Source organism: Petromyzon marinus (assembly GCF_048934315.1).
Source record: "Petromyzon marinus isolate PM22_M1 ecotype Great Lakes invasive population chromosome 85 unlocalized genomic scaffold, UKy_Petmar_22M1.pri1.0 chr85_unloc.4, whole genome shotgun sequence".
Lineage (NCBI taxonomy): Eukaryota > Metazoa > Chordata > Hyperoartia > Petromyzontiformes > Petromyzontidae > Petromyzon > Petromyzon marinus.
This window is the reverse complement of record NW_027422649.1, coordinates 74,816-102,315: the sequence shown is the minus strand read 5'-3', so window position 1 is coordinate 102,315 and position 27,500 is coordinate 74,816. Positions and strand designations below refer to the sequence as shown.

General features: G+C 52.7%; 1 protein-coding gene across 1 annotated transcript in view; it reads left to right on the top strand.

The window, feature by feature from the left end:
- LOC142908547 (protein Hook homolog 1-like) overlaps positions 1-25,423 on the top strand; it is a 56,842-nt gene extending 31,419 nt beyond the window's left edge. The window contains exons 6-8 of the mRNA XM_076059305.1: positions 7,518-7,810; positions 12,783-12,923; positions 25,292-25,423. Of these exons, the coding sequence (XP_075915420.1) occupies positions 7,518-7,810; positions 12,783-12,923; positions 25,292-25,394 (537 nt within the window). The 3' untranslated portion in view covers positions 25,395-25,423. The remainder of the gene's footprint in view (positions 1-7,517; positions 7,811-12,782; positions 12,924-25,291) is intronic.
- The last annotated feature ends 2,077 nt before the right edge of the window (positions 25,424-27,500 follow it).

Below are 27,500 nucleotides of genomic sequence, written 5' to 3'. Positions count from 1 at the left end.
GTGACCCCAGGCTTGGAACTTTAACCCCAACAGGAACGATCATCAGTAGTAGTATCAGTAGTAGTATCATCATCAGTAGTAGTATCAGTAGTAGTATCAGTAGTAGTATGATCATCAGTAGTAGTATCAGTAGTAGTATCAGTAGTAGTAGTATCATCATCATCAGTAGTAGTATCAGTAGTAGTATCATCATCATCAGTAGTAGTATCAGTAGTAGCATCACCATCAGTAGTATCAGTGGTAGTATCAGTAGTAGTATCAGTAGTAGTATCATCATCAGTAGTATCAGTAGTAGTATCAGTAGTAGTATTAGTAGTAGTATCATCATCAGTAGTAGTATCAGTAGTAGTATCATCATCAGTAGTAGTATTAGTAGTATCATCATCATCAGTAGTAGTATCAGTAGTAGTATTAGTAGTAGTATCATCATCATCAGTAGTAGTATCAGTAGTAGTATTAGTAGTAGTATCAGTAGTAGTATCATCAGTAGTAGTATCAGTACTAGTATCAGTAGTAGTATCATCATCAGTAGTAGTATCAGTAGTAGTATCAGTAGTAGTATCATCAGTAGTAGTATCAGTAGTAGTATCAGTAGTAGTATCATCATAAGTAGTAGTATCAGCAGTAGTATCAGTAGTAGTATCATCATCAGTAGTATCAGCAGTAGTATCAGTAGTAGTATCATCATCAGTAGTATCAGTAGTAGTAGTATCAGTAGTAGTATTAGTAGTAGTATCATCAGTAGTAGTATCAGTAGTAGTATTAGTAGTAGTATCATCATCAGTAGTAGTATCAGTAGTAGTATCATCATCAGTAGTGGTATCAGTATTATTATCAGTAGTAGTATCAGTAGTAGTATCAGTAGTAGTATCATCATCAGTAGTAGTATCAGTAGTAGTATCATCATCAGTAGTAGTATTATTAGTAGTATCAGTAGTAGTATCATCATCAGTAGTAGTATCAGTAGTAGTATCCGTAGTAGTATCATCATCAGTATTATCAGTAGTAGTATAAGTAGTAGTATCAGTAGTAGTATCATCATCAGTAGTAGTATTATTAGTAGTATCAGTAGTAGTATCATCAGTAGTAGTATCAGTAGCAGTATCATCATAGTAGTAGTATCAGTAGTATCAGTAGTAGTAGTATCAGTAGTAGTATCATCATCATCAGTAGTAGTATCATCATCATCAGTAGTGGTATCATCATCAGTAGTATCATCATCATCAGTAGTAGTATCATCATCATCAGTAGTAGTAGTATCATCATCAGTAGTAGTATCATCATCAGCAGTAGTATCATCATCATCATCAGTAGTAGTATCATCAGTAGTAGTATCATCATCAGTAATAGTATCATCATCATCAGTAGTAGTATCATCATCATCATCAGTAGTAGTATCATCATCATCATCAGTAGTATCATCATCATCAGTAGTATCATCATCATCAGTAGTATCATCATCATCATCATCAGTAGTAGTATCATCATCAGTAGTATCATCATCAGTAGTAGTATCATCATCAGTAGTAGTATCATCATCATCAGTAGTATCATCATCATCATCAGTAGTAGTATCATCATCATCAGTAGTATCATCATCAGTAGTAGTATCATCATCATCAGTAGTAGTATCATCATCAGTAGTAGTATCATCATCATCAGTAGTATCATCATCATCAGTAGTAGTATCATCATCAGTAGTAGTATCATCATCAGTAGTAGTATCATCATCAGTAGTATCATCATCATCAGTAGTAGTATCATCATCATCAGTAGTATCATCATCAGTAGTAGTATCATCATCAGTAGTAGTATCATCATCAGTAGTATCATCATCATCAGTAGTAGTATCATCATCAGTAGTAGTATCATCATCAGTAGTAGTATCATCATCATCATCAGTAGTAGTATCATCATCAGTAGTATCATCATCAGTAGTAGTATCATCATCAGTAGTAGTATCATCATCAGTAGTATCATCATCATCAGTAGTAGTATCATCATCAGTAGTATCATCATCAGTAGTAGTAGTATCATCATCAGTAGTAGTATCATCATCAGTAGTATCATCATCATCATCATCAGTAGTAGTATCATCATCAGTAGTATCATCATCATCAGTAGTAGTATCATCATCAGTAGTAGTATCATCATCAGTAGTAGTAGTATCATCATCAGTAGTATCATCATCATCAGTAGTAGTATCATCATCAGTAGTAGTATCATCATCAGTAGTAGTATCATAATCATCAGTAGTATCATCATTATCAGTAGTAGTAGTATCATCATCAGTAGTTTCATCATCAGTAGTAGTAGTATCATCATCAGTAGTAGTATCATCATCAGTAGTATCATCATCATCATCAGTAGTAGTATCATCATCAGTAGTATCATCATCATCAGTAGTAGTATCATCATCAGTAGTAGTATCATCATCAGTAGTAGTATCATCATCATCAGTAGTAGTATCATCATCATCAGTAGTATCATCATCATCATCAGTAGTAGTATCATCATCAGTAGTAGTATCATCATCAGTAGTAGTATCATCATTATCAGTAGTAGTATCATCATCAGTAGTATCATCATCAGTAGTAGTAGTATCATCATCAGTAGTAGTATCATCATCAGTAGTATCATCATCATCATCATCAGTAGTAGTATCATCATCAGTAGTATCATCATCATCAGTAGTAGTATCATCATCAGTAGTAGTATCATCATCAGTAGTAGTAGTATCATCATCAGTAGTATCATCATCATCAGTAGTAGTATCATCATCAGTAGTAGTATCATCATCAGTAGTAGTATCATAATCATCAGTAGTATCATCATTATCAGTAGTAGTAGTATCATCATCAGTAGTTTCATCATCAGTAGTAGTATCATCATCAGTATTAGTATCATCATCATCAGTAGTATCATCATCATCATCACCAGTAGTAGTATCATCATCAGTAGTAGTATCAGTAGTATCATCATCATCAGCACACGCTAGCCACTCACTAACCACATGCTAAGCACACGCTAACCACACGCTGGCCACTCACTAACAACATGCTAAGCACATGCTAAGCACACGCTAGCTACTGACTAACCACACACTAACCACACAATAACTTAACAGGCATTGTGATAGTGCTGTTGGTGATGATGGTGGTGATGGTGGTGGTGGTAACGGTGGTGGTGGTGGTGGTGACAGTGATGGTGGTGGTGGTGATGGTGGTCGTGATGGTGGTGATGGTGTTGTTGGTGATGGTGGTGGTGATGGTGGTGATGGTGGTGGTGATGGTGGTGATGGTGGTGATGGTGGTGGTGATGGTGGTGATGGTGGTGATGGTGGTGATGGTGGTGCAGGTGGTGGTGATGGTGATGGTGGTGATGGTGTTGTTGGTGATGGTGGTGACGGTGGTGGTGATGGTGGCGACAGTGATGGTGGTGATGATGGTGGTGATGATGGTGGTGGTGATAGTGGTGGTGATAGTGGCGGTGATAGTGATGGTGATGGCGATTGTGATAGTGGTGGTGATAGAGATGGTGATAGAGATGGTGATAGTGGTGGTGATAGTGGTGGTGATAGTGGTGGTGATAGTGGTGATAGTGGCGGTGATAGTGATGATGATAGTGATGGTGATAGTCGTGGTGATAGTGATGGTGATGGTGATAGTGGTGGTGATAGTGGTGGTGATAGTGGTGGTGATAGTGGTGATAGTGATGATGATAGTGGTGGTGATAGTGGTGGTGATAGTGGTGGTGATAGTGGTGGTGATAGTGATGGTGATGATGATAGTGGTGGTGATAGTGATGATAGTGATAGCGGTGGTGATAGTGGTGGTGATAGTGGTGGCGATAGTGGTGGTGATAGTGGTGGTGATAGTGGTGGTGATAGTGATGGTGATAGTGGTGGTGATAGTGATGGTGATAGTGATGATGATAGTTATGATGGTGATAGTGGTGGTGATAGTGGTGGCGATAGTGGTGGTGATAGTGGTGGTGATAGTGATGGTGATAGTGATGATGATAGTTATGATGGTGATAGTGGTGGTGATAGTGGTGGTGATAGTGGTGGTGATAGTGATGGTGATAGTGGTGGTGATAGTGATGGTGATAGTGATGATGATAGTTATGATGGTGATAGTGGTGGTGATAGTGGTGGTGATAATGGTGGTGATAGTGGTGGTGATAGTGGTGGTGATAGTGATGGTGATAGTGGTGGTGATAGTGGTGATAGTGATAGCGGTGGTGATAGTGGTGGTGATAGTGGTGGTGATAGTGGTGGTGACGGTGATGGTGATAGTGGTAGTGATAGTGGTGATAGTGATAGCGGTGGTGATAGTGGTGGTGATAGTGATGGTGATAGTGATGATAGTGATAGTGGTGGTGACGGTGGTGGTCACAGTGCTGTTGATAGCAGTGGTGACAGCGATGGTGATAGTGATGATGGTGATAGTGATGGTGATAGTGATGATGGTGGTAGCGATGATGGTGATAGCGATGATGGCGATAGCGATGATGGTGATAGCGATGATGGTGATAGCGACGATGGCGACAGCGATGATGGCGATAGCCACGATGGCGGTGGTGACGGTGTTAACAGCGCTGGCAAACAGCGACGATGGCGATGGCGATGGCGACGATGGCGACGATGGCGATAGCGGGCGGCGGTTAACCAATGAACCCACAAAACCACCGTTACAGCAATCCCCTCGGTGGGACTTATGGCCATCAGCGATGTCCCCTTGCCAAACCCCATCTGGAGTGAGCCGGTAGACCGGATGATTCTCTCGTCCACGCCACCCCCTCGCCTCGCCCCCGGGACCACCCTCGAAGCTCCTCCATTAACCGGCGACCCCGCTTTGAGGAATGTTCGGAAAGCTTCGCCGGCGGAGGAGGAGGAGGAGGAGAGGCTGCCGCTTGGTCTCGTCCGGAGCTGGAGCGGTACCGCCTGGATCTCCGCGGTGTTTCAGGGGGTTTGGTGGACCGGTGGTTCTGGTGTTTGTTTAGTGGAGAAGGCTGCTGCTAGTCTTGTCAGGAGCTGGACCGGTACCGCCTGGATCTCCGCGGTGTTTTAGGAAGTCCGGTGGACCGGTGGTTCTGGTGTTTGTTTAGTGGAGAGGCTGCCGCTAGTCTTGTCAGGAGCTGGAGCGGTACCGCCTGGATCTCCGCGGTGTTTCAGGGGGTTTGGTGGACCGGTGGTTCTGGTGTTTGTTTAGTGGAGAAGGCTGCCGCTAGTCTCGTCAGGAGCTGGACCGGTACCGCCTGGATCTCCGCGGTGTTTCAGGGGGGGTCCTGGTGGACCGGTGGTTCTGGTGTTTGTTTAGTGGAGAGGCTGCCGCTTGGTCTCGTCCGGAGCTGGAGCGGTACCGCCTGGATCTCCGCGGTGTTTTAGGAAGTCCGGTGGACCGGTGGCTCTGGTGTTTGTTTAGTGGAGAGGCTGCCGCTGGTCTTGTCAGGAGCTGGACCGGTACCGCCTGGATCTCCGCGGTGTTTTAGGAAGTCCGGTGGACCGGTGGCTCTGGTGTTTGTTTAGTGGAGAAGGCTGCCCACTCCTCTGTCGGGAGCTGGACCGGTACCGCCTGGATCTCCGCGGTGTTTTAGGGGGTTTGGTGGACCGGTGGCTCTGGTGTTTGTGTAGCGGAGAGGCTGCCCACTCCTCTGTCAGGAGCTGGAGCGGTACCGCCTGGATCTCCGCGGTGTTTCAGGAGGCGTGCAGTGTACCGGTTCTGGCTCTGGTGTTTGTTTAGTGGAGAGGCTGCCGCTGGTCTCGTCCGGAGCTGGAGCGGTACCGCCTGGATCTCCGCGGTGTTTTAGGGGGTCCGGTGGACCGGTGGTTCTGGTGTTTGTTTAGTGGAGAGGCTGCCGCTAGTCTTGTCAGGAGCTGGACCGGTACCGCCTGGATCTCCGCGGTGTTTTAGGAAGTCCGGTGGACCGGTGGCTCTGGTGTTTGTGTAGCGGAGAGGCTGCCCACTCCTCTGTCGGGAGCTGGACCGGTACCGCCTGGATCTATGCGGCATTCAGGAGGTGTGCGGTGGAGCGGTGGTTCTGGCTCCTGCCACCACGAGGGGTATGACAGTCCTCCACTCGGGGCAGCAGACTGCCAAACAACGGGGAGTTTGGCTCTTTTTTTTGTGAACGAAAGAATGAAGGGGGCGTGGGAGCGTGGCGGTGAGGTGTGGGAAGCTGTAAGCCCCAGGGCTACCGGTGGGGATGCTTGCAAGCCACCATCAACTGGGAGTGGAGGGTGGCAGTGGCTGGTTGTGGTGGTTGTGGTTGTGGTGGTGGTGGTTGTGGTGGTGGTGGTTGTGGTGGTGGTTGTGGTGGTGGTTGTGGTGGTGGTTGTGGTGGTTGTGGTGATGGTTGTGATGATGTTGATGGCTTTAACAAGGTATGCACCCTCCTCCACCCACCCACCCACCCACTCACTCACCCACTCACTCACCCACTCACTCACCCACTCACCCACCCACCCACTCACTCACTCACCCACTCACTCACCCACTCACTCACCACTCACCCACTCACCCACTCACCCACTCACTCACCCACTCACTCACTCACTCACCCACCCACTCATCCACTCACTCACCCACCCACCCACCCACTCACTCACCCTCTCACCCACTCACCCACCCACCCACCCACTCACCCACCCACCCACCCACCCACTCACTCACCCACCCACCCACTCACCCACCCACCCACCCACTCACTCACCCACTCACTCACCCACCCACCCACCCACTCACTCACCCACTCACCACTCACTCATCCACTCACTCACTCACTCACCCACCCACTCATCCACCCCCCCCACTCACTCACCCACCCACCCACCCACTCACCCACTCACTCACCCACTCACTCACCCACCCACCCACTCACTCACCCACCCACCCACCCACCCACTCACCCACCCACCCACCCACCCACTCACCCACCCACCCACCCACTCACCCACCCACCCACCCACTCACTCACTCACCCACCCACCCACCCACTCACTCACCCACCCACTCACCCACCCACCCACTCACCCACCCACCCACCCACCCACTCACTCACTCACCCCCCCACCCACCCACCCCCCCACTCACCCACTCACCCACCCACTCACCCACCCACTCACCCACCCACTCACCCACTCACTCACCCACCCACTCACCCACCCACCCACCCACTCACTCACCCACCCACGCACTCACTCACCCACCCACCCACTCACCCACCCACTCACTCACTCACCCACTCACCCACTCACCCACCCACTCACTCACTCACCCACTCACCCACCCACTCACTCACCCACCCACTCACTCACTCACTCACCCACCCACCCACTCACCCACCCACCCACTCACCCACCCACCCACTCACCCACCCACTCACTCACCCACTCACTCACCCACCCACTCACCCACCCACTCACTCACTCACTCACCCTCTCACCCACTCACCCACTCACCCACTCACCCACTCACCCACCCACCCACTCACTCACCCACCCACCCACCCACCAGGTGGCCATCCTTCAGGAGGAGAAGGCTGTCCTGGTGCTGGAGGTGACTTCCATTTCGGACCGTCTCCACGCATTGGACGGCTCCGGCTGCCCCTCCAGTATCCCCTCCGGCATTGCCGGTGGCGGTGACGGTGGTGGTGGTGGCGGTGGTGGTGGTGGTGGTGGTGGTGGCGGTGGTGGTGGTGGTGGTGGTGGTCTAGCAGCTGCCAACTCTGGAACAAGCGGCACGGCGTTTGGCAAGAGGCATCAGCATCTGCAGAGTCAGCTGGAGATCTTGCAGGAGGAGAACTTCAGGTGGATAGTGGAGGGTGGTGGTGGTGGTGGTGGTTGGGGTGGTGGTGGTGATGGTGGTGGTGGTGGTTGTGGTGGTGGTGGTGGTGGTAGTGGTGGTTGTGGTGGGGGTAGTGATAGTGGTGGTGGTGATGGTGGTGGTGATGGTGGTAGTGGTGGTGGTGGTGAAGGTGATGGTGGGGGTGGTGGTGGTGGTGGTGGTTGTGGTGGTAGTGGTGGTGGGGGTGGTGGTGGTGGGGGTAGTGATAGTGGTGAAGGTGGTGGTGGTGGTGATGGTGATAGTGGTGAAGGTGGCGGTGGTGATGGTGGTGGTGGGGGTAGTGATAGTGGTCAAACTGCAGGTGGCTTGGCTAGGTTGGGCAATGCCGCAGTAACATTGCCAAATCTGGCAATGTCACAGCGTCAATGTCACAGCGTCAATGTCACAGCGTCAATGTCACAGCGTCAATGCCAGAGTTGGCAATGTCACAGTGACAATGTCATTGCTAGATCTGCTAGATCTGGCAACGCCACGGTGACATTGCCAGATCTGGCAATGTCACAGCGTCAATGTCACAGTGTCAATGTCAGAGCGTCAATGTCAGAGCGTCAATGCCAGAGTTGGCAATGTCACAGTGACAATGTCATTGCTAGATCTGCTAGATCTGGCAATGCCACGGTGACATTGCCAGATCTGGCAATGCCACGGTGACATTGCCAGATCTGGCAATGCCACAGCGTCAATGTCACAGCGTCAATGTCACAGTGTCAATGTCAGAGCGTCAATGTCAGAGTGTCAATGCCAGAGTTGGCAATGTCACAGTGACAATGTCATTGCTAGATCTGGCAATGCCACCGTGACATTGCCAGATGTGGCAATGTCACAGCGTCAATGCCAGAGTGTCAATGCCAGAGTGTCAATGCCAGAGTGTCAATGCCAGAGTTGGCAATGTCACAGTGACAATGTCATTGCTAGATCTGGCAACGCCACGGTGACATTGCCAGATCTGGCAATGCCACGGTGACATTGCCAGATCTGGCAATGTCACAGCGTCAATGTCACAGCGTCAATGTCACAGCGTCAATGCTAGAGCGTCAATGTCAGAGCGTCAATGCCAGAGTTGGCAATGTCACAGTGACAATGTCATTGCTAGATCTGCTAGATCTGGCAACGCCACGGTGACATTGCCAGATCTGGCAATGTCACAGCGTCAATGTCACAGTGTCAATGTCAGAGCGTCAATGTCAGAGCGTCAATGCCAGAGTTGGCAATGTCACAGTGACAATGTCATTGCTAGATCTGCTAGATCTGGCAATGCCACGGTGACATTGCCAGATCTGGCAATGCCACGGTGACATTGCCAGATCTGGCAATGCCACAGCGTCAATGTCACAGCGTCAATGTCACAGTGTCAATGTCAGAGCGTCAATGTCAGAGTGTCAATGCCAGAGTTGGCAATGTCACAGTGACAATGTCATTGCTAGATCTGGCAATGCCACCGTGACATTGCCAGATGTGGCAATGTCACAGCGTCAATGCCAGAGTGTCAATGCCAGAGTGTCAATGCCAGAGTGTCAATGCCAGAGTTGGCAATGTCACAGTGACAATGTCATTGCTAGATCTGGCAACGCCACGGTGACATTGCCAGATCTGGCAATGCCACGGTGACATTGCCAGATCTGGCAATGTCACAGCGTCAATGTCACAGCGTCAATGTCACAGCGTCAATGCTAGAGTGTCAATGTCAGAGTGTCAATGCCAGAGTTGGCAATGTCACAGTGACAATGTCATTGCTAGATCTGCTAGATCTGGCAACGCCACGGTGACATTGCCAGATCTGGCAATGCCACGGTGACATTGCCAGATCTGGCAATGTCACAGCATCAATGTCACAGCGTCAATATCACAGTGTCAATGTCAGAGCGTCAATGTCAGAGTGTCAATGCCAGAGTTGGCAATGTCACAGTGACAATGCCATTGGTAGATCTGCTAGATCTGGCAACGCCACGGTGACATTGCCAGATCTGGCAATGCCACAGCCTCAATGCCAGAGTGTCAATGTCACAGCCTCAATGCCAGAGTGTCAATGTCAGAGCGTCAATGCCAGAGTGTCAATGCCAGATTTGGCAATGCCACGGTGACAATGTCAGATTTGGCAAAGTCAGAGTGACATTGCCAGATCTGGCAATGCCACGGTGACATTGCCAGATCTGGCAATGCCACGGCGTCAATGTCAGAGTGACAATGTCACAGTGTCAATGTCAGATCTGGCAACGCCACGGTGACATTGCCACATCTGGCAATGCCACATCGTCAATGTCACAGCGTCAATGTCACGGCGTCAATGCCACGGCGTCAATGTCAGATTTGGCAAAGTCAGAGTGACATTGCCAGATCTGGCAATGCCACATCGTCAATGTCACAGCGTCAATGTCACTGTGTCAATGTCACGGCGTCAATGCCAGAGTGTCAATGCCACGGCGTCAATGCCAGAGTGTCAATGCCACGGCGTCAATGCCACCACCCTCCTGGTGTGCCTCTCTCCCACGACGTCAGGCTGGAGGCCCACAAGGACGACCTTCGCCTGCGCTGTGAACAGCAGCAGCAGCAGCTGATTCTCGCGATGTGGCATTGCCAGATCTGGCAATGTCACAGCGTCAATGTCACAGTGTCAATGTCAGAGTGTCAATGCCAGAGTGTCAATGCCAGAGTGTCAATGTCAGAGCGTCAATGTCACAGTGTCAATGCCAGAGTGTCAATGCCAGAGTGTCAATGTCAGAGCGTCAATGTCACAGTGTCAATGCCAGAGTTGGCAATGTCACAGTGTCAATGTCAGAGTGTCAATGCCAGAGTGTCAATGTCAGAGTTGGCAATGTCAGATTGACAATGTCAGAGTTGGCAATGTCAGAGTTGGCAATGTCACAGTGACAATGTCATTGCTAGATCTGCTAGATCTGGCAATGTCACCGTGGCATTGCCAGATCTAGCAATGCCACGGTGACATTGCCAGATGTGGCAATGCCACAGCGTCAATGCCAGAGTGTCAATGTCACAATGTCAACGCCACGGTGACATTGCCACATCTGGCAATGTCACGGCGTCAATGCCACCACCCTCCTGGTGTGCCTCTCTCCCACGTCTCTCAGGCTGGAGGCCCTCAAGGACGACCTTCGCCTGCGCTGTGAACAGCAGCAGCAGCAGCTGATTCTCGCGATGTGGCATTGCCAGATCTGGCAATGCCACGGTGACATTGCCAGATGTGGCAATGTCACAGCGTCAATGTCACAGTGTCAATGCCAGAGTGTCAATGTCACAGTGTCAATGCCAGAGTGTCAATGCCAGAGTTGGCAATGCCACGGTGACAATGTCAGAGTTGGCAATGTCAGATTGACAATGTCAGAGTTGGCAATGTCAGAGTTGGCAATGTCAGATTGACAATGTCAGAGTTGGCAATGTCAGATTGACAATGTCAGAGTTGGCAATGTCAGATTGACAATGTCAGAGTTGGCAATGCCACGGTGACATTGCCAGATCTGGCAATGTCACGGCGTCAATGCCACAGCGTCAATGTCACGGCGTCAATGTCAGAGTGACAATGCCACAGTGACATTGCCACATCTGGCAATGCCACAGTGTCAATGTCACGGTGACAATGCCACAGCGTCAATGCCAGAGCGTCAATGCCACGGCGTCAATGTCAGAGTGACAATGCCACAGTGACAATGCCACATCGTCAATGTCACGGCGTCAATGCCAGAGCGTCAATGCCACGGCGTCAATGTCACGGTGTCAATGTCACAGCGTCAATGTCACAGTGTCAATGCCACGGCGTCAATGTCACAGTGTCAATGCCACGGCGTCAATGCCACAGTGTCAATGTCACAGTGTCAATGCCAGAGTGTCAATGCCAGAGTTGGCAATGTCAGAGTGTCAATGCCACAGTGTCAATGTCAGAGTGTCAATGTCAGAGTGTCAATGTCAGAGCGTCAATGTCACGGCGTCAATGTCACAGCGTCAATGTCACAGCGTCAATGTCACAGCGTCAATGGCAGAGTGTCAATGTCACAGTGACAATGTCACAGCGTCAATGCCAGAGTGTCAATGTCACGGTGTCAATGTCAGAGTGTCAATGTCACAGTGTCAATGTCACAGTGACAATGTCACAGCGTCAATGCCAGAGTGTCAATGTCACGGTGTCAATGTCAGAGTGTCAATGTCACAGTGTCAATGTCACAGTGACAATGTCACAGCGTCAATGCCAGAGTGTCAATGTCACGGTGTCAATGTCAGAGTGTCAATGTCACGTCTCTCAGGCTGGAGGCCCACAAGGACGATCTTCGCCTGCGCTGTGACCAGCAGCAGCAGCAGCTGATTCTCGCGCTGTGACATTGCCACATCTGGCAATGCCACGGTGACATTGCCAGATGTGGCAATGTCACAGCGTCAATGTCAGAGCATCAATGCCAGAGTGTCAATGCCAGAGTTGGCAATGCCACGGTGACAATGTCAGAGCATCAATGCCAGAGTGTCAATGCCAGAGTGTCAATGCCAGAGTTGGCAATGCCACGGTGACAATGTCAGAGTGTCAATGCCAGAGTGTCAATGTCAGAGTGTCAATGTCAGAGCGTCAATGCCACGGTGACAATGTCAGAGTGTCAATGCCAGAGCGTCAATGTCAGAGTTGGCAATGTCAGATTGACAATGTCAGAGTTGGCAATGTCACGGTGACATTGCCAACTCTGGCAATGTCACAGCGTCAATGTCAGAGTTGGCAATGTCACAGTGACAATGTCAGAGTGTCAATGCCAGAGTGTCAATGTCAGAGTTGGCAATGTCAGATTGACAATGTCAGAGTTGGCAATGCCACGGTGACAATGTCATTGCCAGATCTGGCAATGTCAGAGTGACATTGCCAGATCTGGCAATGCCACATCGTCAATGCCACGGTGTCAATGCCACCACCCTCCTGGTGTGCCTCTCTCCCACGTCTCTCAGGCTGGAGGCCCTCAAGGACGACCTTCGCCTGCGCTGTGAACAGCAGCAGCAGCAGCTGCTTGTGATGGCGGCCAGGCAGGAGGAGCTCTCAGCCATGGCCCAGTCGGCTCAGGGCCTGCAGGACGAGGTGGACGTCCTGCGGTGAGGCGGGGACAGCTCACCAGCCAGCTCACCAACTCACCAGCTCACCAGCTCACCAGCTCACCAGCTCACCAGACAGCTCACCAGCTCACCAACTCACCAGCTCACCAACTCACCAGCTCACCAGCCAGCTCACCAACTCACCAACTCACCAGCTCACCAACTCACCAGCTCACCAGCCAGCTCACCAACTCACCAACTCACCAGCTCACCAGCTCACCAACTCACCAACTCACCAGCTCACCAGCTCACCAACTCACCAACTCACCAGCTCACCAACTCACCAACTCACCAGCCAGCTCACCAACTCACCAGATCACCAGCTCACCAGCTCACCAGCTCACCAACTCACCAGATCACCAGATCACCAGCTCACCAGCTCACCAGCTCACCAGCTCACCAGCCAGCTCACCAACTCACCAGCTCACCAACTCACCAACTCACCAGCTCACCAACTCACCAGCTCACCAGATCACCAACTCACCAGCTCACCAACTCACCAACTCACCAGCTCACCAACTCACCAGCTCACCAGCTCACCAACTCACCAGATCACCAGACAGCTCACCAGCTCACCAGCTCACCAGCTCACCAGCTCACCAGACAGCTCACCAACTCACCAGCTCACCAGCTCACCAGCTCACCAGCTCACCAGCTCACCAACTCACCAGCTCACCAGCTCACCAGACAGCTCACCAGCTCACCAGCTCACCAGCTCACCAACTCACCAGCTCACCAGCTCACCAGACAGCTCACCGGCTCACCGGCTCACCAGCTCACCAGCTCACCAGCTCACCAGCTCACCAGCTCACCAGCTCACCAGCTCAGTCAGTCACCAGCTCACCAGCTCACCAGCTCACCGGCTCACCAGCTCACCAGCTCACCAGCTCACCAACTCACCAGCTCACCAGCTCAGCTCACCAACTCACCAGCTCACCAGCTCACCAGCTCACCAGCTCACCAACTCACCAGCTCACCAGCTCACCAACTCACCAGCTCACCAACTCACCAGCTCACCAACTCACCAGCTCACCAACTCACCAACTCACCAGCTCACCAACTCACCAACTCACCAACTCACCAGCTCACCAACTCACCAACTCACCAACTCACCAGCTCACCAGCTCACCAGCTCACCAACTCACCGGCTCACCAGCTCACCAGCTCACCAGCCAGCTCACCAGCTCACCAGCTCACCAACTCACCAACTCACCAGCTCACCAGCTCACCAGCTCACCGGCTCACCGGCTCACCAGCTCACCAACTCACCAACTCACCAGCTCACCAACTCACCAGCCAGCTCACCAGCTCACCAGCTCACCAACTCACCAGCTCACCAACTCACCAGCTCACCAGCTCACCAACTCACCAGCTCACCAACTCACCAGCCAGCTCACCAGATCACCAGCTCACCAACTCACCAGCTCACCAACTCACCAGCTCACCAGCTCACCAGCTCACCAGCTCACCAACTCACCAGCTCACCAGCTCACCAGCTCACCAACTCACCAGCTCACCAGACAGCTCACCAACTCACCAGCTCACCAGCTCACCAACTCACCAGCTCACCAACTCACCAGCTCACCAGCTCACCAGCTCACCAACTCACCAACTCACCACCTCACCAGCTCACCAGCTCACCAACTCACCAACTCACCAGCTCACCACCTCACCAACTCACCAGCTCACCAGCCAACTCACCAGCTCACCAGCTCACCAACTCACCAACTCACCAGACAGCTCACCAGCTCACCAGCTCACCAACTCACCAACTCACCAGCCAGCTCACCAGCTCACCAGCTCACCAGCTCACCAACTCACCAGCTCACCAACTCACCAGCTCACCAGCTCACCAGACAGCTCACCAACTCACCAGCTCACCAACTCACCAGCTCACCAGCTCACCAGCTCACCAGCTCACCAGCTCACCAACTCACCAGCCAGCTCACCAGCTCACCAACTCACCAGCTCACCAACTCACCAACTCACCAGCCAGCTCACCAGCTCACTAGCTCACCAGCTCACCAACTCACCAGCTCACCAACTCACCAGCTCACCAGCTCACCAGCCAGCTCACCAACTCACCAGCTCACCAACTCACCAACTCACCAGCTCACCAGCCAGCTCACCAACTCACCAGCTCACCAACTCACCAACTCACCAGCTCACCAACTCACCAGCTCACCAGCTCACCAACTCACCAACTCACCAGCTCACCAGCTCACCAACTCACCAGCCAGCTCACCAACTCACCAGCTCACCAGCTCACCAACGCACCAACTCACCAACTCACCAGCTCACCAGCTCACCAGCTCACCAGCTCACCAGCTCACCAGCTCACCAGCTCACCAACTCACCAGCCAGCTCACCAACTCACCAGCTCACCAACTCACCAACTCACCAGCCAGCTCACCAGCTTACCAGCTCACCAGCTCACCAGCTCACCAGCTCACCAACTCACCAGCTCACCAGCCAGCTCACCAGCTCACCAGCTCACTAGCTCACCAGCTCACCAGCTCACCAGCTCACCAGACAGCTCACCAGCTCACCAGCTCACCAGCTCACCAGCTCACCAGCTCACCAACTCACCAGCTCACTAGCTCACCAGCTCACCGGCTCACCAGCTCACCAGTCAGCTCACCAGCTCACCAGCTCACCAACTCACCAGCTCACCAGCTCACCAGCTCACCAACTCACCAACTCACCAGCTCACCAGCTCACCAACTCACCAGCTCACCAGCCAGCTCACCAGCTCACCAACTCACCAGCTCACCAACTCACCAACTCACCAGCTCACCAGCTCACCAGCTCACCAACTCACCAGCCAGCTCACCAACTCACCAGCTCACCAGCTCACCAGCTCACCAGCTCACCAACTCACCAGCTCACCAGCTCACCAGCTCACCAGCTCACCAGCTCACCGGCTCACCAGCTCACCAGCTCACCAACTCACCAGCTCACCAGCTCACCAGCTCACCAGCTCACCAGCTCACCAACCAGCTCACCAGCTCACCAGCTCACCAGCTCACCAGCTCACCAGCTCACCAGCTCACCAACCAGCTCACCAGCTCACCAGCTCACCAGCTCACCAGCTCACCAGCTCACCAACTCACCAGCTCACCAGCTCACCAGCTCACCAACTCACCAGCTCACCAGCTCACCAGCTCACCAACTCACCAGCTCACCAGCTCACCAACTCACCAGCTCACCAACTCACCAGCTCACCAACCAGCTCACCAACCAGCTCACCAGCTCACCAACCAGCTCACCAGCTCACCAGCTCACCAACCAGCTCACCAGCTCACCAGCTCACCAGCTCACCAACCAGCTCACCAGCTCACCAGCTCACTAGCTCACCAGCTCACCAACCAGCTCACCAGCTCACCAGCTCACTAGCTCACCAGCTCACCAGCTCACCAACTCACCAACTCGCCAGCTCACCAGCCAGCTCACCAGCTCACCAGCTCACCAACTCACCAACTCACCAGCTCACCAGCTCACCAGCCAGCTCACCAACTCACCAGCTCACCAGCTCACCAGCTCACCAGCTCACCAGCTCACCAGCTCACCAGCTCACCAGCTCACCAACTCACCAGCTCACCAGCTCACCAGCCAGCTCACCAGCTCACCAGCTCACCAGCTCACCAGCTCACCAGCTCACCAGCTCACCAGCTCACCGGCTCACCAGCTCACCAGCTCACCAACTCACCAACTCACCAGCTCACCAACTCACCAGCTCACCAGCTCACCAGCTCACCAACTCACCAGCTCACCAACTCACCAGCTCACCAACTCACCAGCTCACCAGCTCACCAGCTCACCGGCTCACCAGCTCACCAGCTCACCAGCCAGCTCACCAACTCACCAGCTCACCAGCTCACCAGCTCACCAGCTCACCAACTCACCAGCTCACCAGCTCACCAGCTCACCAGCTCACCAACTCACCAGCTCACCAGCTCACCAGCTCAACGGCTCACTAGCTCACCAGCTCACCAGCTCACCAGCTCACCAGCTCACCAACTCACCAACTCACCAGCTCACCAGCTCACCAGCTCACCAACTCACCAGCTCACCAGCTCACCAGCTCACCAGCTCACCAGCTCACCAACTCACCAACTCACCAGCTCACCGGCTCACCAGCCAGCTCACCAGCTCACCAACTCACCAGCTCACCAACTCACCAGCTCACCAACTCACCAGCTCACCAGCTCACCAACTCACCAGCTCACCAGCTCACCAGCTCACCAACTCACCAACTCACCAGCTCACCAGCTCACCAACTCACCAACTCACCAGCTCACCAGCTCACCAGCTCACCAACTCACCAGCTCACCGGCTCACCAGCCAGCTCACCAACTCACCAGCTCACCAACTCACCAGCTCACCAGCTCACTGGCTCACCAGCCAGCTCACCAACTCACCAGCTCACCAACTCACCAACTCACCAGCTCACCGGCTCACCAGCCAGCTCACCAACTCACCAGCTCACCAGCTCACCAGCTCACCAACTCACCAGCTCACCAACTCACCAGCTCACCAACTCACCAGCTCACCAACTCACCAGCCAGCTCACCAACTCACCAGCCAGCTCACCAGCCAACTCACCAGCTCACCAACTCACCAGCTCACCAACTCACCAACTCACCAACTCACCAGCTCACCAACTCACCAACTCACCAGCTCACCAGCTCACCAGCTCACCAACTCACCAGCCAGCTCACCAACTCACCAGCTCACCAGCCAGCTCACCAGCTCACCAGCTCACCAGCTCACCAACTCACCAACTCACCAGCTCACCAGCTCACCAGCTCACCAACTCACCAGCTCACCAGCTCACCAACTCACCAGCTCACCAGCCAGCTCACCAACTCACCAGCTCACCAGCTCACCAACTCACCAACTCACCAGCTCACCAACTCACCAGCTCACCAGCCAGCTCACCAGCTCACCAGCTCACCAACTCACCAACTTACCAGCTCACCAGCCAGCTCACCAACTCACCAACTCACCAACTCACCAGCTCACCAGTTCACCAGCTCACCAACTCACCAGCTCACCAGCTCACCAACTCACCAGCTCACCAACTCACCAGCTCACCAACTCACCAGCTCACCAACTCACCAGCCAGCTCACCAACTCACCAACTCACCAACTCACCAACTCACCAGCTCACCAGTTCACCAGCTCACCAACTCACCAGCTCACCAACTCACCAGCCAGCTCACCAACTCACCAACTCACCAGCCAGCTCACCAGCTCAACGGCTCACTAGCTCACCGGCTCACCAGCTTACCAGCTCAACGGCTCACCAGCTCACCAGCTCACCAGCTCACCAGCTCACCAACTCACCAGCTCACCAGCTCACCAGCTCACCAGCTCAACGGCGCACTAGCTCACCAGCTCACCAGCTCACCAGCTCACCAGCTCACTAGCTCACCAGCTCACCAGCTCACCGGCTCACCAGCTCACCAGCTCACCAACTCACCAGCTCACCAGCTCACCAGCTCACCGGCTCACCAGCTCACCAGCTCACCAACTCACCAGCTCACCAGCTCACCAGCTCACCAGCTCACCAGCTCACCAGCTCACCAGCTCACCAGCTCACCAACTCACCAACTCACCAACTCACCAGCTCACCAACTCACCAGCTCACCAACTCACCAACTCACCAGCTCACCAACTCACCAACTCACCAACTCACCAGCTCACCAGCTCACCAGCTCACCAGCTCACCAACTCACCAGCTCACCAGCTCACCAGCTCACCAGCTCACCAACTCACCAGCTCACCAGCTCACCAACTCACCAGCCAGCTCACCAGCCAGCTCACCAGCTCACCAACTCACCAGCTCACCAGCTCACCAGCTCACCAGCTCACCAACTCACCAGCTCACCAGCTCACCAACTCACCAGCTCACCAGCTCACCAACTCACCAACTCACCAGCTCACCAGCTCACCAACTCACCAACTCACCAGCTCACCAACTCACCAACTCACCAGCTCACCAGCTCACCAGCTCACCAACTCACCAGCTCACCAACTCACCAGCTCACCAGCTCACCAACTCACCAGCTCACCAGCTCACCAGCTCACCAACTCACCAGCTCACCAGCTCACCAACTCACGAACTCACCAGCTCACCAACTCACCAGCTCACCAACTCACCAGCTCACCAGCTCACCAGCTCACCAGCTCACCAGCTCACCAGCTCACCAGACAGCTCACCAGCTCACCGGCTCACCAGCTCACCAGCTCACCAGCTCACCAACTCACCAGCTCACCAGCTCACCAGCCAGCTCACCAACTCACCAACTCACCAACTCACCAGCTCACCAGCTCACCAACTCACCAGCTCACCAGCTCACCAACTCACCAGCTCACCAGCTCACCAACTCACCAGCTCACCAGCTCACCAGCTCACCAACTCACCAGCTCACCAGCTCACCAACTCACCAGCTCACCAACTCACCAGCTCACCAACTCACCAGCTCACCAGCTCACCAGCTCACCAGCTCACCAACTCACCAGCTCACCAACTCACCAGCTCACCAACTCACCAGCTCACCAACTCACCAGCTCACCAGCTCAGTCAGTCACCAGCTCACCAGCCAGCTCACCAGCTCACCAGCTCACCAGCTCACCAACTCACCAGCTCACCAGCCAGCTCACCAGCTCACTAGCTCACCAGCTCACCAGCTCACCAGCTCACCAACTCACCAGCTCACCAGCTCACCAGCTCACCAGCTCACCAGCTCACCGGCTCACTAGCTCACCAGCTCACCAGCTCACCAACTCACCAGCTCACCAGCTCACCAGCTCACCAGCTCACCAGCTCACCGGCTCACTAGCTCACCAGCTCACCAGCTCACCAACTCACCAGCTCACCAGCTCACCAGCTCACCAGCTCACCAACTCACCAGCTCACCAGCTCACCAGCTCACCAGCTCACCAGCTCACCAGCTCACCAACTCACCAGCTCACCAACTCACCAGCTCACCAACTCACCAGCTCACCAACTCACCAGCTCACCAGCTCAGTCAGTCACCAGCTCACCAGCCAGCTCACCAGCTCACCAGCTCACCAGCTCACCAACTCACCAGCTCACCAGCCAGCTCACCAGCTCACTAGCTCACCAGCTCACCAGCTCACCAGCTCACCAACTCACCAGCTCACCAGCTCACCAGCTCACCAGCTCACCAGCTCACCAGCTCACCGGCTCACTAGCTCACCAGCTCACCAGCTCACCAGCTCACCAGCTCACCAGCTCACCAGCTCACCAGCTCACCGGCTCACTAGCTCACCAGCTCACCAGCTCACCAACTCACCAGCTCACCAGCTCACCAGCTCAACGGCTCACCAGCTCACCAGCTCACCAGCTAGCTTAGTCACTCAGTCACTCACTCGCACGCTCAGCCACTCAGTCACTTAGTCACTCGCTCACTCGCTCACTCAGTCACTCACTCACCCTATGTGTGTGTGTGTCTGTGTGTGTCTCTGTGTGTGTCTATGTGTGTCTCTATGTGTGTCTCTGTGTGTGTCTCTGTGTGAGTCTCTGTGTGTCTCTGTGTGTGTCTGTGTGTGTGTATCTGTGTGTGTCTCTGTGTGTCTCTGTGTGTCTCTGTGAGTCTCTGTGTGTGTCTCTGTGAGTCTCTGTGTGAGTCTCTGTGTGTCTCTGTGTGAGTCTCTGTGTGTCTCTGTGTGTCTCTGTGTGTGTCTCTGTGTGTGTGTCTCTGTGTGTGTCTCTGTGAGTGTCTCTGTGTATCTCTGTGTGTGTCTGTGTGTGTCTCTGTGTGTGTCTCTGTGTGTCTCTGTGTGTGTCTCTGTGTGTGTCTGTGTGTGTCTCTGTGTGTGTCTATGTGTGTCTCTATGTGTGTCTCTGTGTGTGTCTCTGTGTGAGTCTCTGTGTGTCTCTGTGTGTGTATCTGTGTGTGTCTCTGTGTGTCTCTGTGTGTCTCTGTGTGTGTCTCTGTGTGTCTCTGTGTGTGTCTCTGTGTGTGTCTATGTGTGTCTCTATGTGTGTCTCTGTGTGTGTCTCTGTGTGAGTCTCTGTGTGTGTCTATGTGTGTCTCTGTGTGTGTCTATGTGTGTCTCTGTGTGAGTCTCTGTGTGTCTCTGTGTGTGTCTCTCTGTGTGTCTCTGTGTGTGTCTGTGTGTGTCTCTGTGTGTGTCTATGTGTGTCTCTGTGTGTGTCTATGTGTGTCTCTGTGTGTGTCTATGTGTGTCTCTGTGTGTGTCTGTGTGTGTCTCTGTGTGAGTCTCTGTGTGTGTCTCTGTGTGTGTCTCTGTGTGTCTCTGTGTGTGTCTCTGTGAGTGTCTCTGTGTGTGTGTCTCTGTGTGTGTCTCTGTGTGTGTGTCTCTGTGTGTGTCTCTGTGTGTCTCTGTGTGTGTCTCTTTTTGTGTCTCTGTGTGTGTCTCTGTGTGTGTCTCTGTGTGAGTCTCTGTGTGTGTCTCTGTGTGAGTCTCTGTATGTGTCTCTGTGTGAGTCTCTGTGTGTGTCTCTGTGTGTCTCTGTGCGAGTCTCTGTGTGTGTCTCTGTGTGTGTGTCTCTGTGTGTCTCTGTGTGTCTCTGTGTGTGTCTCTGTGTGTGTCTCTGTGTGTGTCTCTGTGTCTCTGTGTGTCTCTGTGTGAGTCTCTGTGTGTGTCTCTGTGTGTGTCTCTGTGTGTGAGTCTCTGTGTGTGTCTCTGTGTGTCTCTGTGTGTGTCTCTGTGTGTGTCACTGTGTGTGTGTGTGTGTCTCTGTGTGTGTCTCTGTGTGTGTCTCTGTGTGTGTCTCTGTGTGAGTCTCTGTGTGTCTCTGTGTGAGTCTCTGTGTGTGTCTCTGTGTGTCTCTGTGTGTCTCTGTCTGTGTGTGTCTCTGTGTGTGTCTATGTGTGTCTCTATGTGTGTCTCTATGTGTGTCTCTGTGTGTGTCTCTGTGTGAGTCTCTGTGTGTGTCTGTGTGTGTCTCTGTGTGTCTCTGTGTGTGTCTCTGTGTGTGTCTCTGTGAGTGTCTATGTGTGTCTCTGTGTGTGTCTATGTGTGTCTCTGTGTGAGTCTCTGTGTGTCTCTGTGTGTGTCTATCTGTGTCTCTGTGTGTGTCTGTGTGTGTCTCTGTGTGAGTCTGTGTGTGTCTCTGTGTGAGTCTCTGTGTGTCTCTGTGTGTGTCTCTGTGTGTGTCTCTGTGTGAGTCTCTGTGTGTCTCTGTGTGTGTCTATCTGTGTCTCTGTGTGTGAGTCTCTGTGTGTGTCTCTGTGTGTCTCTGTGTGTCTCTGTGTGAGTCTCTGTGTGTCTCTGTGTGTGTCTCTGTGTGTGTGTCTGTGTGTGTGTGTCTCTGTGTGTCTCTGTGTGTCTTTGTGAGTCTCTGTGTGTGTCTCTGTGTGTGTCTCTGTGTGTGTCTCTGTGTGTCTCTGTGTGAGTCTCTGTGTGTGTCTCTGTGTGTGTGTCTCTGTGTGTGTCTCTGTGTGTGTCTCTGTGAGTGTCTCTGTGTGTGTCTCTGTGTGTCTCTATGTGAGTCTCTGTGTGGGTCTCTGTGTGTGTCTCTGTGTGTGTCTCTGTGTGTGTCTCTGTGAGTGTCTCTGTGTGTGTCTCTGTGTGTGTGTCTCTGTGTGTGTCTCTGTGTGTGTCTCTGTGTGAGTCTCTCTGTGTGTCTCTGTGTGTGTCTCTGTGAGTGTCTCTGTGAGTGTCTCTGTGTGTGTTTCTGTGTGTCTCTGTGTGTGTCTCTGTGTGAGTCTATGTGTGAGTCTCTGTGTGTGTCTCTGTGTGAGTCTCTGTGTGAGTCTCTGTGTGTGTCTCTGTGTGTGTCTCTGTGTCTCTGTGTGTCTCTCTGTGTGTGTCTCTGTGTGTGTCTCTGTGTGAGTCTCTGTGTGTCTCTGTGTGTGTCTATCTGTGTCTCTGTGTGTGAGTCTCTGTGTGTGTCTCTGTGTGTCTCTGTGTGTCTCTGTGTGAGTCTCTGTGTGTCTCTGTGTGTGTCTCTGTGTGTGTGTCTGTGTGTGTGTGTCTCTGTGTGTCTCTGTGTGTCTTTGTGAGTCTCTGTGTGTGTCTCTGTGTGTGTCTCTGTGTGTGTCTCTGTGTGTGTCTCTGTGTGAGTCTCTGTGTGTGTCTCTGTGTGTGTGTCTCTGTGTGTGTCTCTGTGTGTGTCTCTGTGAGTGTCTCTGTGTGTGTCTCTGTGTGTCTCTATGTGAGTCTCTGTGTGGGTCTCTGTGTGTGTCTCTGTGTGTGTCTCTGTGTGTGTCTCTGTGAGTGTCTCTGTGTGTGTCTCTGTGTGTGTGTCTCTGTGTGTGTCTCTGTGTGTGTCTCTGTGTGTGTCTCTGTGTGAGTCTCTCTGTGTGTCTCTGTGTGTCTCTGTGTGTGTCTCTGTGTGAGTCTCTGTGTGAGTCTCTGTGTGTGTCCCTGTGTGTGTCTCTGTGTGTGAGTCTCTGTGTGTGTCTCTGTGTGCGTCTCTGTGTGTGTCTCTGTGTGTCTCTGTGTATGTCTCTGTGTGTCTCTGTGTGTGTCTCTGTGTGTGTCTCTGTGAGTGTCTCTGTGAGTGTCTCTGTGTGTGTTTCTGTGTGTCTCTGTGTGTGTCTCTGTGTGAGTCTATGTGTGAGTCTCTGTGTGTGTCTCTGTGTGAGTCTCTGTGTGTGTCTCTGTGTGTGTCTCTGTGTGTCTCTGTGTGTCTCTCTGTGTGTGTCTCTGTGTGTGTCTCTGTGTGTGTCTCTGTGTGTGTCTCTGTGTGTCTCTGTGTGTCTCTCTGTGTGTCTCTGTGTGTGTCTCTGTGTGAGTCTTTGTGTTTGTCTCTGTGTGTCTCTGTGTGTGTCTCTGTGTGAGTCTCTGTGTGTGTGTCTCTGTGTGTGTCTCTGTGTGTGAGTCTCTGTGTGAGTCTCTGTGTGAGTCTCTGTGTGTGTCTCTCTGTGTGTCTCTGTGAGTGTCTCTGTGTGTCTCTGTGTGTCTCTGTGTGTGAGTCTCTCTGTGTGTCTCTGTGTGAGTCTCTGTGTGTGTCTCTGTGTGTCTATCTGTGTCTCTGTGTGTGAGTCTCTGTGTGTCTCTCTGTGTGTCTCTGTGTGTCTCTGTGTGTGTCTCTGTGTGTGTCTCTGTGTGAGTCTCTGTGTGTCTCTGTGTGTCTGTGTGTCTCTGTGTCTCTGTGTGTGTCTCTGTGTGTCTCTGTGTGTGTCTCTGTGTGAGTCTCTGTGTGTGTCTCTGTGTCTCTGTGTGTCTCTGTGTGTGTCTCTGTGTGAGTCTCTGTGTGTGTCTCTGTGTGTGAGTCTCTGTGTGTGTCTCTGTGTGAGTCTCTGTGTGTGTCTCTGTGTGTCTCTGTGTGTGTCTCTGTGTGTGTCTCTGTGTGTGTCTGTGTGTGTCTCTGTGTGTCTCTGTGTGTCTCTGTGTGTGTCTCTGTGTGTGTCTCTGTGTGTCTCTGTGTGTGTCTCTGTGTGAGTCTCTGTGTGTGTCTCTGTGTGTGTCTCTGTGTGAGTCTCTGTGTCTCTGTGTGTGAGTCTCTGTGTGTGTCTCTGTGTGTGTCTCACTGTGTGTGTCTCTGTGTGTCTCTGTGTGTGTCTCTGTGAGTCTCTGTGTGAGTCTCTGTGTGAGTCTCTGTGTGTCTCTCTGTGTCTCTGTGTGTGTCTCTGTGTGTGTCTCTGTGTGTGTCTCTGTGTGTGTCTCTGTGTGAGTCTCTGTGTGTCTCTGTGTGTGTCTCTGTGTGTCTCTGTGTGTGTCTCTGTGAGTGTCTCTGTGTGAGTCTCTGTGTGTCTCTGTGTGTGTCTCTGTGTGTGAGTCTCTGTGTGAGTCTCTGTGTGTGTATCTGTGTGTGTCTCTGTGTGTGTCTCTGTGTGTGTCTCTGTGTGTGTCTCTGTGTGTCTCTGTGTGTGTCTCTGTGTGTCTCTGTGTGTGAGTCTCTGTGTGTGTCTCTGTGTGAGTCTCTGTGTGTCTCTGTGTGAGTCTCTGTGTGAGTCTCTGTGTGAGTCTCTGTGTGTCTCTGTGTGAGTCTCTGTGTGTCTCTCTGTGTCTCTGTGTGTGTCTCTGTGTGTGTCTCTGTGTGAGTCTCTGTGTGTGTCTCTGTGTGAGTCTCTGTGTGTGTATCTGTGTGTCTCTCTGTGTGAGTCTCTCTGTGAGTCTCTGTGTGTCTCTCTGTGTCTCTGTGTGTGTCTCTGTGTGTGTCTGTGTGTCTCTGTGTGTGTCTCTGTGTGTGTCTCTGTGTGAGTCTCTGTGTGTGTCTCTGTGTGAGTCTCTGTGTGTGTCTCTGTGTGAGTCTCTGTGTGTGTCTCTGTGTGAGTCTCTGTGTGAGTCTCTGTGTCTCTGTGTGTCTCTGTGTGTCTGTGTGTGTCTCTGTGTGTGTCTCTGTGTGAGTCTCTGTGTGAGTCTCTGTGTGAGTCTCTGTGTCTCTGTGTGTCTCTGTGTGTCTCTGTGTGTCTCTGTAGACACTCTGTGGACCGAGTATCCCGTCTGGAGGCGACAGTGGAGTCTTACAGACGCAGATTGGATGAGCTAGCAGACCTTCGCAAACAGGTGAGTGGTGAGTGAGTGAGTGGTGAGTGAGTGGTGAGTGAGTGGTGAGTGAGTGAGTGAGTGGTGAGTGAGTGAGTGGTGAGTGAGTGAGTGGTGAGTGAGTGGTGAGTGAGTGGTGAGTGAGTGAGTGAGTGTGAGTGAGTGAGTGGGTGAGTGAGTGAGTGGGTGAGTGAGTGAGTGAGTGGTGAGTGAGTGAGTGGTGAGTGAGTGAGTGGTGAGTGAGTGAGTGGTGAGTGAGTGGTGAGTGAGTGGTGAGTGAGTGGTGAGTGAGTGAGTGAGTGGTGAGTGAGTGAGTGAGTGGTGAGTGAGTGGTGAGTGAGTGGGTGAGTGAGTGGTGAGTGGGTGGTGAGTGAGTGGTGAGTGAGTGGTGAGTGAGTGGTGAGTGAGTGGTGAGTGAGTGAGTGAGTGGTGAGTGAGTGAGTGAGTGGGTAAGTGGTGAGTGAGTGGGTGGGTGAGTGAGTGAGTGAGTGGGTGAGTGAGTGAGTGGGTGAGTGAGTGAGTGAGTGGGTGAGTGAGTGAGTGGGGAGTGAGTGGGTGAGTGGTGAGTGGAGTGGTGAGTGATGGGTGAGTGAGTGAGTGGTGAGTGAGTGGGTGAGTGGTGAGTGAGTGGTGAGTGAGTGGGTGAGTGGTGAGTGAGTGAGTGGGTGGAGTGAGTGAGTGAGTGGTGAGTGAGTGGGTGAGTGGTGAGTGAGTGGTGAGTGAGTGGTGAGTGAGTGGGTGAGTGAGTGGTGAGTGGTGTGAGTGGTGAGTGGGGTGAGTGGTGAGTGAGTGGGTGAGTGGTGAGTGAGTGGTGAGTGAGTGGGTGAGTGGTGAGTGAGTGGTGAGTGAGTGAGTGAGTGGGTGAGTGGGTGAGTGAGTGGTGAGTGAGTGGGAGTGAGTGGTGAGTGAGTGGTGAGTGAGTGGTGAGTGAGTGGTGAGTGGGTGGGTGAGTGAGTGGTGAGTGAGTGGTGAGTGGGTGGGTGGGTGAGTGAGTGGGTGAGTGAGTGGTGAGTGAGTGGGTGAGTGTGAGTGAGTGGGTGAGTGAGTGGTGAGTGAGTGGTGAGTGAGTGGTGAGTGAGTGGGTGAGTGGTAGTTGAGTGGTGAGTGAGTGGGTGAGTGAGTGGTGAGTGAGTGGGTGAGTGAGTGGTGAGTGAGTGGGTGAGTGAGTGGGTGAGTGAGTGGTGAGTGAGTGGTGAGTGAGTGGTGAGTGAGTGGGTGAGTGAGTAGTGGTGAGTGGGTGAGTGAGTGGTGAGTGGGTGAGTGGTGAGTGAGTGAGTGGTGAGTGAGTGAGGTGAGTGAGTGGTGAGTGAGTGGTGAGTGAGTGGTGAGTGAGTGAGTGGTGAGTGAGTGGTGAGTGAGTGGTGAGTGAGTGGGTGGGTGAGTGGGTGAGTGAGTGGTGAGTGAGTGGTGAGTGAGTGGTGAGTGAGTGGTGAGTGAGTGGGTGAGTGGTGAGTGAGTGAGTGGTGAGTGAGTGGGTGAGTGAGTGAGTGGGTGAGTGAGTGGTGAGTGAGTGAGTGAGTGTGGGTGAGTGAGTGGTGAGTGAGTGAGTGGTGAGTGAGTGAGTGGGTGAGTGAGTGAGTGGTGAGTGGGTGAGTGAGTGAGTGAGTGGGTGAGTGGGTGAGTGGGTGAGTGAGTGGTGAGTGAGTGGTGAGTGTGTGAGTGGTGAGTGAGTGGTGAGTGAGTGAGTGGTGGGTGAGTGGGTGAGTGAGTGGGTGAGTGAGTGGTGAGTGAGTGGTGAGTGGTGTGAGTGAGTGGGGGGAGTGAGTGGTGAGTGAGTGGGTGAGTGAGTGAGTGAGTGGGTGAGTGAGTGAGTGAGTGGGTGAGTGAGTGAGTGAGTGGTGAGTGAGTGAGTGAGTGGGTGAGTGAGTGAGGTGAGTGGAGTGAGTGAGTGAGTGGTGGGTGAGTGAGTGAGTGAGTGGTGAGTGAGTGAGTGAGTGGGGTGAGTGAGTGAGTGGGGTGAGTGAGTGAGTGAGTGGGTGAGTGAGTGAGTGAGTGGGTGAGTGAGTGGGTGAGTGAGTGAGTGAGTGGGTGAGTGAGTGAGTGGTGAGTGAGTGGTGAGTGAGTGAGTGGTGAGTGAGTGAATGGTGAGTGAGTGGTGAGTGAGTGGGTGAGTGGAGTGGTGAGGTGAGTGGAGTGAGTGAG